The 14,992-nt window shown below is 37.9% G+C and overlaps 1 protein-coding gene across 1 annotated transcript; it reads right to left on the minus strand.

Annotated features, from left to right (window-relative positions):
• Positions 1-3,509: 3,509 nt before the first annotated feature.
• On the minus strand, positions 3,510-4,780 carry LOC108475006 (uncharacterized). Its single transcript, XM_017777027.1, has 2 exons — positions 4,568-4,780; positions 3,510-3,725 (listed from the first exon to the last, which is right to left on the minus strand). Exons 1-2 carry the CDS (start codon positions 4,778-4,780, stop codon positions 3,510-3,512), a joined length of 429 nt encoding a protein of 142 aa, XP_017632516.1.
• Positions 4,781-14,992: the final 10,212 nt, after the last annotated feature.

Below are 14,992 nucleotides of genomic sequence, written 5' to 3' on the forward strand. Positions count from 1 at the left end.
CACTACACTCCACTCCATCCAGCCCTACACTCCATGTGGGGATAAAATTGACCCACCTATCCCTACACTCTAGAATATAACACCAATTGCGGCACTATCAGTATATGAAGCAGAGCTACCAGTACAGTACACTTCCTCCAAATATATCAAACCCACCTCCATGCAATATGTCATGTCATAATATATACGTGTATGCAAAATGTCATGTTCGAATACAGTCAAATATAGCATAGTGGTATATCAGTCATTTTACCTCTAGGGGTATAACAGTCATTTCATCAGTATGGGGTCTCGTGTACTTACTAACCCATCAGTAGGCCCATAATCTTCTTAGGCGACCCATGTGACCTTAACAGTCAAACAGCTGAAATGTGCCCAAAAGCCCATAATACGGCCTATGTGGGCCCACACGCTCGCGTGGCCCAATAAGCCCAAATAATTTCCTTGGCCGTGCAAACTACACTGCTGGCCCACTAATTTTCGTACATCCATACAATTTTCTCGTGCGAGGCCCATTAGCCTATGGGCCCACACGGCCCATTTCAGCCCAGCGCGTGGCCCAAAACGGCCTAAACCCATGAGTTCGCTCATGGTGGCCTCTACTGTCAAACACATATGTTTATGCGTTCGATTCGCCACATGAACGAATGCATGCTCATGTAGCGTCTATGAACATGCTTTCCGGCTTTTTCTGATAAACAATCTTTGCAGTGTGATTACACACCTTATGTGATTGAAGTTAATCCACGCTCCGAACACCTTCCCTACCTGAAGAGAAAATAGTATGAAACCTAATCAGTTACTTAACTCAAGTATCAAAGGAAATTAAAGAGGTTCCCAAAACGATCACCGAAACTTACCCTAAACAATAGGAATGGCACCTTCGGCTTTCAGAAAGGAATGTCAACCTACTTCAATTACTATCTACACAAAAGTCACCCCTTTTTTAATAAAGTTATACTTGAAACATCACACTCTCTCAATTATACCCACTTACCAATAATGACAAAGAGGATTGTAGGCGGAAGATGTAACGAACAAGAATGTAAATAAAGATTAATATGCAAGAATGACACATGAAAGGAAGATGATCTGTGCTAAGGGAAAAAAGGGAAAGAGATGATGTCAGAAAAGGGAGAACCAAAACAGGGGAAAAGAAGAGAGTGAGACAGAGATTCACCTACCAGTATTAGGCCAAAAAAGACAGTTGAGGGGAAGGAGAAAGAGTCGAGTAACTAAACCCAACATATCCAAGATCACTTGCCAAAACTGAAAGTTCAGAAGAATGGAACAGAGTATTTGGCTACAGTGCAAAAATGAAGAGGACGAGCAGAGTAAGAACAATCGGATGCGATTAGAAATGGAGGAAGGAATGGAAATCAACTTGAGGAGAAGAAAAGAGTCAATGGTAATCGGCAATAGGTTGAGGAGGGAGGAACAGAGTGTTCGGTCAAAAGAAAGCCCTAAAATGAAACACTAGAACACCCGAATGGTTACCAAAAGAATATTGCTGGCAAAACAAAAAACTAAACTCACGAGCGATTGAAACAAAAGAGAGAGATGCTATCACAAAAGAGAGAAAACCTAAAAAATTCAGCACCCAAAGCCTAAGATCGACTTGGCATAGAGAGAGTCCCACTTTCGGCAACTACTACTTCTCCCCTATTCCTTAATCTGTTCCCTAAATTTCTCCCTATATCTCTCCTCTAATCCCTCAAACGACCATTTCAAACTCCTTTCAAACTCCCCCAACAACCGGCCACACACACCACTGTCCCTCAAACACTCCAACCACCCAATAGCAATGGAGTTCTATTACTACTCAACCTCCTACACGGCACAGCAACAAAAATAAACATCCCCCTTCAAATGACAGGGTTTGAACTCAAGCCTTTCAACAGCATTAACATGCCACTAGCCCTTGGACCAACAACCTTTTTAAGACCTGATTTCCCCAAAATTAATTAAGAACCCAACATCTAGCAGTAAGGGTTTAGTTTAGTAGAAACCAAAATTTTCTGCTAAAGTCTAGGTTTGAACTAAGATTTTCTCACACTACTCAAGACCCTTAACCAAGCAGCAAGTAAGCCAATATGCAACATAACACACAATTAAATTACTAAAGATTTGGGGCGTTACAACTCTACCCCCTAAAAGAAAATTGCAGCCTCGAAATTTACCTGATCAAAACATATGAGGGAATTATTGCTGCATCGCCTCCTCGGATTCCCACGTGGCTTCTTCAAAACGTGATTATGCCATAGTACCTTAACCAGAGGAATAGACTTTTTCCTCAGAACTTTCACAACACGGTCTATAATCTGAACTGTCTCTTCCTTAAAGGTCAGATCTGGCCTAACCTCAATCTCTTCAATTAAGATGACGTGTGCAGGATCAGAGCGATATCGTCTCAACATAGAGACGTGGAACACATCATGAATCTGATCCAACTATGGGGGTAACTCAAGTGGATAGGCAACCAATCCTACACATTTCAGTATATGGTAAGGCCCAATGAACCTAGGGCTTAATTTACCCCTTGACCAAACCTTAGTATCTTCTTCTATGGCGAGACCTTAAGAAACACCAAGTCCCTCACAGAATACTCAATCTCTTGACGCTTTAGATCCACATAAGACTTTTGCCTATCAAACGCTGCCTTCAGACGATCCCGAATCCATTTAACTTTGTCTTTAGTATCAGAAATTAATTCAGGACCCAAAACACGCAGTTCGCCCAACTTAGTCCAACACGAAAGAGTATGACACCTACAACCATATAATGCCTCGTAAGGTGCCATCTATATGCTAAAGTGGTAGCTATTATTGTATGCAAACTCTGCCAATGGTAAGTAATTCTCCCAACTGCCTCAGAAGTCAATCACACAACTACTTAACATGTCCTCTAGTATCTGATCATCCTCTCTGACTGACCGTCTTTCTAAGGACGGAACACAGTATTGAAGTCCAACCTTGTACCCAATGCCTCATGTAACTTCTTCCAAAACCGGGATCTGAAACGAGGATCTCTATCAGATATGTTGGAAACTGGTACCCTATGAAATCTCACAATTTCAGACACATACAGCTTAGCCAACTTCTGCAACAAGTAATCAGTACGAATAGATATAAAATGGGCAGACTTGGTCAACTGATCCATAATAACCCATACCGAATCCTTTTTAGAAGGTGTTAAGGGTAGCCCACTAACAAAGTCTATAGTTACTCTTTTGCACTTCTAAAGCGGGATCTTAACTGGCTGAAGCAACCCTGAAGGCAACTGATGCTCCACCTTAACCTGCTGGCAAGTCAGGCATTTATCCACAAAATTGGTAACTTCGCGCTAAAGTCCTAGCCACCAATATAACTCCTGAAGGTCTCGGTACATCTTATTCCCGCCAGGATGCATGGCGTAAGGATTACTATGTGCATCTTGCAGTATACACTACCTTAAATAAGTATCCTTCGATATACAAACTCTCTCACGGAAACAAAGTACCCCTTCGCTATTCAGCCCAAAATCTGAAGTTTCCCATTCTCTATCTGCCGGAAACGAGAACCTAGTGTCTCATCCTTCAACTGTTTACCCTTAATCTGTTCAATCCACCTCGGTTTAACTTGATGTTCAGCCAATAAAGTACCATCGTCGAATAAACTGAGACGAGCAAACATCACCCTCAAATTAGTAATAGCCCTACAGCTCAATGCATCATCTACCACATTAGCCTTACCAAGATGGTATTTAATTGAATAGTCATAATCCTTAAGTAGCTCAATCCACCTATGCTATCTAAGATATAGCTCCTTCTGAGTGAGGAAATATTTGAGCCTCTTGTGATCCGTGTAAATGATACACTTCACACCATACAGGTAATGTCTCCAAATCTTCAGTGTAAATACCACCGCAGTCAACTCCAAATCATGAGTCGAGTAGTTCGCTTCATGGATCTTAAGTTGATGAGACGTATATGCTACTACTTTACCCGTCCTGCATCAATACACACCCTAAGCCAACATGTGATGCATCACTATAGATAGTGAATTCCTTCCCAAATTGTGGCTGTATCAAGAGAGGGGCCTCAGTCAGAACTTTCTTAATTTTCTCAAAATTTTCCTGCTGCTTTATCAGTCCAATTAAACGGTACCCCTTTATGCAACAACTTAGTCAGAGATGCCGCAATCAACGAAAACCCCTCAACAAACCGTCTATAATACCCTACCAAACCCAAAAAACTTTGAATCTCAGATACCAACTTAGGTTGCTTCTAATCCAGAAACGTTTCAATTTTTCGAGGATCAACTCTAATCCTCTCAGCAGAAAACACATGACCCAGAAAAGTTACTTCACATAGCCAGAACTCACACTTGCTGAATTTAGCGTATAATTGTTTCTCTTTCAAAATCTACAGGACAACCCAGAGATGTGCATCATGCTCATCCTCAGTCCTGGAATATACTAGAATGTCATCTATAAACACCACTACGAATTGATCCAGATAGGGCTGGAACACTCGGTTCATCAGATCTATAAAAGCAGCTGGTGCATTCGTCAATCCAAACGGCATTACGAGGAACTCGTAATGATTATAACGAGTCCTAAATGTTGTCTTATAAACATCAGTCTCCTTGACCTTCAGTTGATGATACCCTGATCGAAGATCAATCTTAGAGAAGACCGAAGCTCCTCGAAATTGGTCGAATAGTTCATCAATCCTTGATAGGGGGTACTTATTCTTAATAGTCAATTTGTTCAGTTGCCGACAGTCGATGTACATACGCATGGTTCCATCATTCTTTTTCACAAATAAAACCAGTGCTTTCCACGGAGACACTTGGGGTGGATGAACCCTCGATCCAATAACTCTTGAATCTAAGCCTTAAGTTCCACAAGCTCTTTTGATGCCATCCTATAAGAGGCGATAGATACCAGAGCAGTACCAAGCAAGAACTCTATCCCAATGTAACAACTTAATTTTGGGGCTAGTCAGAATAGTGGTCTCGGGACCACAAAACTGAAGTTAAAGAAATTATTCATTTATTATTTTGGATTCATAGCATGTTTATAAAAGTACATGAAAAATTTGGTGAGTAAATTTTGACGTTTGTGAGCCCAATTGCAAAACATAACTAAATCGCATAAAGTGCCAAAGTCCTAAATTGATAGCTAAAGGAGTCAAAAAGTTAGAGAACCAAAATTGGCGATCTTTAAAGGGTAATTAGACCCTTAGAAAATAGCTTGACCGGCCATGGGAGACAAATTGGAGAGAAGGTCAAAATTAGGTTAAGACAGTATTTGGATCGGTTTGTAGTTGTGTTTATTGATGACATTTTAGTCTATTCGAGAGATGAAACTGAACATGCTGAGCACCTGAGATTAGTGTTGCAGATTTTACGAGATAAGCAGTTATATGCTAAGTTCAGTAAATGTGAGTTCTGGTTGAGAGAAGTTAGCTTTTTGGGTCATGTGGTATCTGCATCGGGTATTCGAGTTGATCCGAGCAAAATTTCAGCCATACTTAACTGGAAGCCTCAGAAATATTCTCGAGGTTCGGAGCTTTTGGGACTTCTTAGGTTACTACAGACGATTTGTAGAGGGTTTCTCGATGATAGCCACACCAATGACGAAACTACTTCAGAAAGATGTTAAGTTTGATTGGACAGAAAAATGTCAGAAAAGTTTCGATCAACTAAAAACTTATTTGACTAAAGCTCCAGTACTAGTGCAGCCCGAATCAGGCAAAGAGTTTGTCATTTATAGTGATGCATCCTTACTTGGGTTGGGTTGTGTATTGATGCAAGAAGGTCGAGTTGTAGCTTATGCGTCGAGGCAATTGAAGCCACATGAGAAAAAATTATCCAACCCATGATCTCGAATTAGCTGCCATCGTATTCGCTTTGAAAATATGGCGACATTTCTTATTTGGTGAGAAGTGCCATGTACTTTCGGATCATAAAAGTCTCAAATATTTGATGACTCAAAGAGATTTGAATCTGCGACAAAGACGTTGGCTTGAGTTGTTAAAAGATTATGAGCTTGTCATTGACTATCACCCGGGAAAGGCTAATGTGGTTGCGGATGCTTTAAGTCGTAAATCACTTTTTGCTTTCTGACGATGAATGGACACTTATGCATTCTATCCGATAATGTGTTAGTAGCAGAATTAGAGGCCAAACCATTATTGATTCATCAAATTCATGAAGCTCAGAAAATTGATGATGAATTGGTTGCAAAACGGGCTGAATGTATTTCGAATATGGAATCAGAGTTTCAAATAGATGATGACGATTGTTTGAGGTTCAGAAGTCGATTGTGTGTTCCAAGAAATTCAGAACTTATTTCGATGATTCTGAACGAAGCACATTGTAGCCGTATGCCAATTCACCCGGGGAGTACGAAAATGTACAACGACCTGAGACGTCAGTTTTGGTGGCATGGTATGAAACAAGACATTTCTGACTTTGTTTCGAAGTGTTTGATATGTCAACAAGTGAAAGTGGAACATCAAGTGCCTTCAGGATTACTTCAGCCGATCATGATACCAGAATGGAAGTGGGATCGAGTCACGATGGATTTTGTATCTGGGTTGCCATTGTCATCAAGCAAGAAAGATACGATCTGGGTTGTTGTTGATAGACTGACAAAGTCGGCTCATTTTATTCCTGTACGTACGGATTATTCCCTTAACAAACTAGCTGAAATATATGTATCTCAGATTGTAAGGTTACATGGAGTACCTACTTCTATTGTGTCTGATAGAGATCCGAGATTCACATCGCGATTTTGGAAGAAATTGCAAGAAGCTTTGGGTACCAAGTTGCATTTTAGCACCGATTTTCACCCCCAGACTGATGGTCAATCTGAGCGGATAATTCAGATACTCGAGGATATGTTGAGATGTTGCATTCTTGAGTTTAGTGGTTCATGGGAACGGTATTTACCTTTGATTGAATTCGCTTACAACAATAGTTTTCAATCAAGTATTAAGATGGCACCTTACGAGGCTTTGTATGGTCGTAAATGCCATACACCGTTGTTTTGGACCAAGCTTAGGGAAAATAAAATCTTCGGGGTTGATTTGATTAAAGATACTGAGCAGAAAGTAAAAGTAATCAAGGAGAGTCTGAAAGCAGCTGCAGATCGTCAGAAGTCGTATGCGGATTTGAAACGAAAAGACATTGAATACCAGGTCGGAGATAAAGTGTTTCTTGAAGTTTCACCTTGGAAAAAGTTATCAGATTTGGCCGTAAAGGCAAATTGAGCCCGAGGTTTATCGGGCCGTATGAGATATCCGATAGAATTGGGCGACCGCCATGATTGATTTTACCCCGAACTTGAAAAGATTCACAATGTTTTTCATGTCTCGATGCTTCGACGTTATAGATCTGATCCTTCGCACATAATTAGTCCATCAGAGGTTGAAATTCAATCTGACTTGAGTTATGAAGAAGAACCGATTCGTATCCTCGCTTGTGAGGTGAAAGAGTTGCGAAACAAAAAGGTTCCTTTAGTAAAGGTGTTATGGCTCAAACACGGGATCGAAGAAGCTACCTGGGAAATCGAGAACTCTATGAAAGATCGATACGAATTTATTCATTGGTAAGATTTTTGGGACGAAAATTCTTTAAGTGGGGAGAGTTGTGTGACCCTAATTTGACCCTAGTCGGAAAGTGGTTTCGGGACCGCAAAACCGAGCTATAAAAATAATTATAAGTTATATTTCATGTTTATGAAGTGAGTAAATACAAGTGTGAAAGTTTCAAGCTTTGATTTGGTCATTTGCATGTGAATTTATTCAATAGGACTTATATGTGATACTTTTGAAATGTGATTGGTTAATTTTTAATGGTTTAATAATGCATGTGTTTAAAGGAATGGTTTTGCATGTTAATTTACCCATTTCTAGTTAGTGGCCGGCCATGTTACTATTATATTATAAAATATGATAATTTTTATAAGCTTTATTTAGTTAAATGCCATATTATCATGAATGAATGTAATAAAATAAAGAAATAAAATAGTAGGTGGGTGAAAACAACAAAGTATTCACCTTGTTTCTTTCCAAAAACCGAAAGAGAAGAAGAGTTGGGGAGAAAGGAGCCATTCGGTCATTTAGGTCTTCATTGAGGTATGAAATTCATGTAAATTTTTGAAATGTTAGATAAATTTGAACTAATCACCAAGTTCTTTAGGTAACCCATGTTAGAAATTTCGGTATTGAGATGTCTAGAACTTTCGGCCATAGTAGCTATGGAGAAATAAGGTTTTTGTTTCTTGTTAAATTGGATGAATCTTGTTGTATGAGTGCTTGAACAAACTATGATCAAATAGATGCATAGATTCAAAGTGGGAAGAATTGGCTATTATGTTTGATGCTAATGCCGAATATGAAAATGTTGTACTTGAGTAATGTATGTGGTTTGAGTTAATAAAATGAAAAGAATGCTTAAATGTGTTATAATCGATTAGGTGTTAAATTAAAAATTGCTAAAAATTTCCATGGTTCTAGCCAAATATGCGTTTGATTAAGAAGAAATTGTTGAAAAATGTAGGTGAACATGACAAGTGTATTCGGCTTAGGGCATAAAGGATATGAAAATTTTGGTATTTATTTTTGAGTGTGTGTGTGTATGACCATGGATAATTGGCCGCATAAATATTATAAATACATGATGTATATTATAATTATTAAGCTACAAAACATTGTACATGTTCGGCCAAGGTAAATTATTTGAGTAAAGTATATCTTGATGGTACATTTCGGCTAGTATAAAATGTATTAAAGCTATATGTATAATTGTTTAATGTGACTTACCAAATATACAAATTTGAAAATGAAATGATGAGAGACTTAAGTGGGCAATTAATTCAAGTGAATTGGTTCTAAAATGTATATGGATGCCGTATGACTATGTTTGATTTGGGAAGTAAATTGTTTGATTTAGCTCAAGAGCTTAGAGGATCAAAGTTGGATAGGGGAAAGGAAAAAGTGATCGAATAGCCGTTGAAACCGTTCGACAACATCCGAGGTAAGTCTTTGAGTAATGGAACTTAGTTTATGATTTGATTAAATCATGACATATAAGCATAACAAATAAACGGTGATATAATGATTCTACTTGAATTATGTATCGAGGTAATTAGTTTATACTTATGACTGGTAGCCGAATGTGTATAGAGATCATGTTATAAAGCAAATCGAAATCATGCTCTTTGTATGTGGCTATTGAGCCGAAAATGGGAATGGTTGATAAGTGTCTTGTGCTTGAGTTCTAGTAATGAAAATGAAATACAGATGTGTTATGATATATTGATATATGTGCATGATTATTCGGATGATATTTGAACTAAGATCCGAAGGCATTTGTGCTAGTTACTATATCCGGACTATGATCTGAAGGCAATTGTGCTAGATATTATAACCGGGTTAAGTCCCGAAGGCATTCGTGCTGGTTGTTACATCCGAGCCAAATTCCGAAAGTAATTATGTTTGGAAAGGCGCGATTCTGTCGTAATAATTCCGATTAATGTGCTCATAATCCCTAATATGACCAGGTATGGATCGTATATACATTGGAAAAATGTGGTACAGTATAAGTTGTGATTATGTAATCGAATAATGCTCTCCCGGCCATTCCTTAGGGTTATATGAAGTCTATAGCTCACTCGAGTTACATGAAATTGATTCAAATGAAATTTAGTTAAGTTTGACTTCGAATGTGTAAACATATTGATAGAAGTGTAAATTAAAATGAATATGTGACCTTGTGCATAGACAATTATTTATCCTTATGAATGCTATTTCTTTTATGTTTTTGTTTCAAATGATTTCCTTACTTATAAGCTTACTAAGCATCGAAACGCTTACTCTGTTGCTTAAATTCTCTATATTATAGATTTTGTTCGTCAGCTATCGGACTCGGAAGTGTCAAAGTCGAAGTCATCCACACTATCTAAGCCCCTTTTTGGTACTCTTTTAGTTGAACTTTGATAATGGCATGTATAGGACCAACCTTTGTTGTTAATTAAGTATCTTTTGGTAATGTATATATATTCGTATAGCCATGCGAAAATGGCATATATATTTTGAGTATAGCATTATAATCATTTTGTATATATGGTCTTATGATATGGTTATTGAGAGGTATGGAAATGCTTGGTAATGATTAGCCATTGGAATGGCTAATCATGATTATATTTGGTGCTATGTATGTCAAATTGCTAGCTAATCCATGGATACCATGAAATAGGTAAAATTTATCACAAAATAGATTCAGATAGCAGTAGTGACATGAATTTGAAAAATCACTAAAAGTAGTAAAAATGGAATTAAATAATGAATAAGTTATGGAATCTAAGCTTGATGAGTCTATTTTCATATGGAAGAAACAAAATAGGTATATGAGCTATATTTTATGAGATGTAAATTTATGTGAAACAGGGCCAGAGCGATTTCTGGATCCCCTGTTATGACTTTGGAAATTCACCATAAATTTTACAAAGATAATTAAAAGTCATGATTTATATGTACAGATTCATTGTTGAGTCTAGTTTTATTAGAGACAAACGGCATAGTCATTGAAGCTTTATATAGGGAGATATCTGATTCGTAATACATAGAGGTCAGAGTAGTAGAACCCTGAAATGGGGGAGACTTCAACTAATAAACTGTACTAATTGGCCCAACCAAAAATTCTAGAAAAAATTTAGTAGATAGATGTATGAGTATAGTTTCATGAAAAATTTACGAAATTAGATTTCGAGTTTTGGAACTCGAGATATGATTTTTAAAGCGACTGTAATGTAGTTAGCCAGCTTGTCTGGAAAATTTTAAAATGAATTGTATGAGCTATTTAAGTAATGAATTAAGTCCGTTAACACCTCGTGTTCGATTCCGGAAATGGTCTCGGGTACGGGGTGTTACATTTTATTGGTATCAGAGCTACAGTTTAGTCGATTCTAGGACTACCGTAATAAGTATGGGTCTAGCTATACATGCTATTTTGTGTTAATATGATAGTGTGGTGATTTCTGACAGATAAAAATGTGTTTTCGTATAGAAATGGATTTCGATCTGATCGAAGCGATGGTAGACGATATTGAGAGTGTAGCACCTGCTCCTGCGCACGGGACAGCGCCGATTGACTCTCAATTTAATGCAAGTAATCAAAATGATGAGGCAAAACAAGCCTTCTATGCTATGATGAACGACTGGTTTACCCAATATGTTCGAACTAATCCGGCTGTTGCACAACCCTCACCCCCGAATAATACAAACCCTGCACCTGTAATATCTCCTGTGGTTGACCCGTTGAGGTTGAACAAGCCTCCGGTTGATAGGATTCGGAAGCATGGGGCTACTGAGTTCAAGGCCACTGACAGTGATGATGCTGAGCAGGCTGAGTTTTGGCTTGATAATACCGTTCGTTAGTTCAATGAATTATCGTGCACACCTGATGAATGTTTAAAATGTGCTATATCTCTGTTACGTGATTCTGCCTACTATTGGTGGAATACATTGGTTTCCGTCGTGCCGAGAGAACGGGTTACTTGGGAATTCTTTCAAACCGAGTTTCGCAAGAAATATATCAGTCAAAGATTCATCGATCAGAAACGGAAAGAATTTCTTGAGCTTAAGCAGGGTTCTATGACAGTTACTGATTATGAGCGAAAGTTTGTCAGACTTAGTAGATACGCTCGGGAATGTGTTTCGTCCGAGGCTATCATGTGTACACGCTTCGAGGACGGGTTAAACGAAGATATAAAACTGTATGTTGGCATTCTTGAAATTAGAGAATTTGTAGTACTTGTCGAGCGAGCTTGCAAAGCCGAAGAGCTCAGTAAGGAGAAAAGAAAAGCTGAAGTGGAAGCAAGAGAGTTTCGTAAGAGATCTTCGGGAAAGCCTTTTCAACAACCATCAAAGAAATTTAGAAATGATCCAGGCCGATCTAAAGACACTTCGGGCTTTTTCAGACGAGATCGTGATCGACCGCCTGTGAGTACGTGAGTCACTTCGGTTGCCAGTGTTGGAAATGATCGTCGGGACAGGACAGAGTGCCAGTATTGCGGTAAATGGCATTCGGGGAGTTGTAGATTCCATGACCGCTCCTGTTATAAGTGCGGATCAGCCGACCACTTTATCAAAGATTGTTCAAAGCGCTCGAATGAATGTAAATCGAGTGGGAAAGCTGGGTGCTACTACAAAGACGAGGTAGGCCACCTAGGAATACGGGGAATGCTAGCAGCGGTCAGAGAGGGTCTAAAGATGTTATCACCAGATCTGAGGCTCGTGCTCCTGCTAGAGCTTATGCTATACGTGCACGCGAGGATGCTTCTTCGCCTGATGTTATTACCGGTACTTTCACTGTAATATCCTGATTTTGGGCCTAGTAGGAATAGTGGTTTCGTGACCACAAAATCCGAGATATAAATAATTATTTTATGATTATTTTAAGGTCTATGATATGATTGCATGATTTTGTGAAAATTTCGTGAAGAAATTTTATGCATAAAGTGCTTAATTTGAAATTTGGGACTAAATTGAATAAATTGCAAAACTTGTGTTCTAGAAGTATTTTGCATAAAATTGAATTAGATTATTAATTAGAGGTCCTTAAAGAGTAATTTTACCAATTTCTAAGTCTATGGACAAAATTGGACATGGATGGAATTTTGGAAAGTTTAGTAGTAAGGGCATTTTGGTCATTTAGGGTAAAATGAATTAAAATACAAAATTAAAAGCCAATTTTGCTCATCTTCAACCCCATGGCCGAATATAGCAAGGAGAAACCATGGCTAGGGTTTTCAAGCTTCCAAGCTCGATTGTAAGTCCGTTCTAGCCTCGTTTTAATGATTTTTACGTTTTTGGAGTCCCGGTAGCTCGATTTAGCTTATGCTAGCAATAATTTAACCTAGGGTTTATATTTGGAAAAATACCCATAGGTGAAATTTGTGTATTTTGGTGTTTTATGATAGAATTTGAGGTTTTAAATTATGTTAGACAACTTGTGCTACTCGGTTTTAAGTGAAAACGAGCAAAAGGGCTTAATCGGTAAAAATACCTAATAGTCATAAGTACATGTTAGAGTGAGAATTTGATGTTGCCATAGAAGGAAAAATGATCAGCATGTCATAAAACATAAGAAAATAGGCTGAATTTTAATATACTGAGCTTTGGGGCAAAAGTGTAAATATGCAAAAGTTTAGGGGCAAAATTGTAAATTTTCCAAAATATGATTTTGGGTCAATTTGAATAATGTGAGTCCTAATTAGACTATATTTTAAATGATAGAGCAAGGAAAACTGAAATTGGCTAAAATGGGGAAAATACCAAGTTGTGGGACGAAATGGTAAAAATAGCCATTTTCGCATACGAGGTAAGTTCATATGTAAATGTTGGTAACATAGTTATTATTTTAAATGTTTTAATGTTTTTAAATGATATGATAATTATTATGAAATATTATACTTGTGATAATTGTTTGATAATATGTAATTATGTGAATTACTTGATGAGTATGAACTATCATCGAAGTATCGATTTCGATATTCTGTGGAAGACGGCAAAGATGTGAGATCGAGGAAAAAAGCCCGTTTGAACCTTAGGAATAGATTAGGATACAAGTGACATGTCACTAGGATGGTTGAGCCTCCGAACTCGTTGAGTTGAGTCCGAGTTCACTTATGGATGCGAGCGTCCGAACTCGTTGAGTTGAGTCCGAGTTCACTTATGGATGCGAACGCCCGAGCTCGTTGAGTTGAGTCCGAGTTCACTTATGGGCGGGTTACATGGTAGCTTGGCTACATATGTGGCACTTATGTGCAAACTTTCCATGTATCCGAATTATATTCCGACGTGTTCAACGGGTAAAGTTCTACTCAAATGGAGGAATACTCAAGATGAAAGGGACGTATTGGTAAGTTTTGTGAAATGGATACTTTGAACAGGTATGTACTTAACCCTCGGGTTGAAAACTCGATATAACAACAATATGGTAAGATGATAAATGAAAAGGTGATATGAATGTCTTGCTGATGATTATGCAAATGATGTTTTATGTTTGCTTATATGGTTATGTTACTTGCTATTTGCATGTGAGCTTACTAAGCATTTATGCTTACTCCCTCCTTTTCATTCCTTGTAGTGTTGACAAGCCAGCTCGGAAATCGGAAACGGTCAGAGGCACGCTCACACTATCCGTATACCATCTTGGCATAATGGCTTGTATATTTTGAGTATGGCATGTATAGCATTATAATCATTTTATATGTATGGTCTTATGATATGGTTATTGAGTGGTATGGAAATAGAAATGCTTGGTAATGATTAGCCATTGGAATGGCTAATCATGATCATATTTGGTATTATGTATGTCAAATTGCTAGCTAATCCATGGAAACCATGAAATAGGTAAAATTTACCATAACATAGATTCAGACAGCAGCAGTGACGTGAGTTTGAAAAATCACTAAAAATAGTAGAAATGGAATTAAATAATGAATCAGTTATGGAATCGAAGCTTGATGAGTCTATTTTCATATGGAATAAGCAAAACAGGTATATGAGCTATATTTTATGAGATGTTTAAATTTTTGTGAAACAGGACCAGAGCGATTTCTGGATCCCCTGTTATGACTTTGGAAATTCACCATAAATTTTATAAAGATAATTAGAAGTCACGCTTTATATGTACAGATTCCTTATTGAGTCTAGTTTTATTAGAGACAAACGGCATAGTCATTGAAGGTCTGTATAGGGAGATATCTGATTCGTAATACACAGAGGTCAGAGTAGTTGAACCCTGAAATAGGGGAGACTTTAACTAATAAACTGTACTAATTGGCCCAACCAAAATTCTAGAAAAAATTAGTAGATATATATATGAGTCTAGTTTCAGGAAAAATTTACAGAATTGGATTTCGAGTTTCGTAACTCGAGATATGATTTTAAAGCGACTGTGATGCAGTTAGCCAGCTTGTCTGGAAATTTTAAAAT

Source organism: Gossypium arboreum, chromosome 10 (genome assembly GCF_025698485.1).
Source record: "Gossypium arboreum isolate Shixiya-1 chromosome 10, ASM2569848v2, whole genome shotgun sequence".
NCBI classification, from domain to species: Eukaryota; Viridiplantae; Streptophyta; class Magnoliopsida; order Malvales; family Malvaceae; genus Gossypium; species Gossypium arboreum.

What these genes read in the sequence shown, in the direction of transcription:
- LOC108475006 (XM_017777027.1), bottom strand. Translation starts at nt 4,780, where the DNA reads ATGCGTATGTACATCGACTGTCGGCAACTGAACAAATTGACTATTAAG. An exon ending in ATAATCATTACGAGTTCCTC is followed by an intron (nt 3,726 to 4,567) that starts GTAATGCCGTTT and finishes CATCTTGGTAAG; the next exon opens with GCTAATGTGGTAGATGATGC.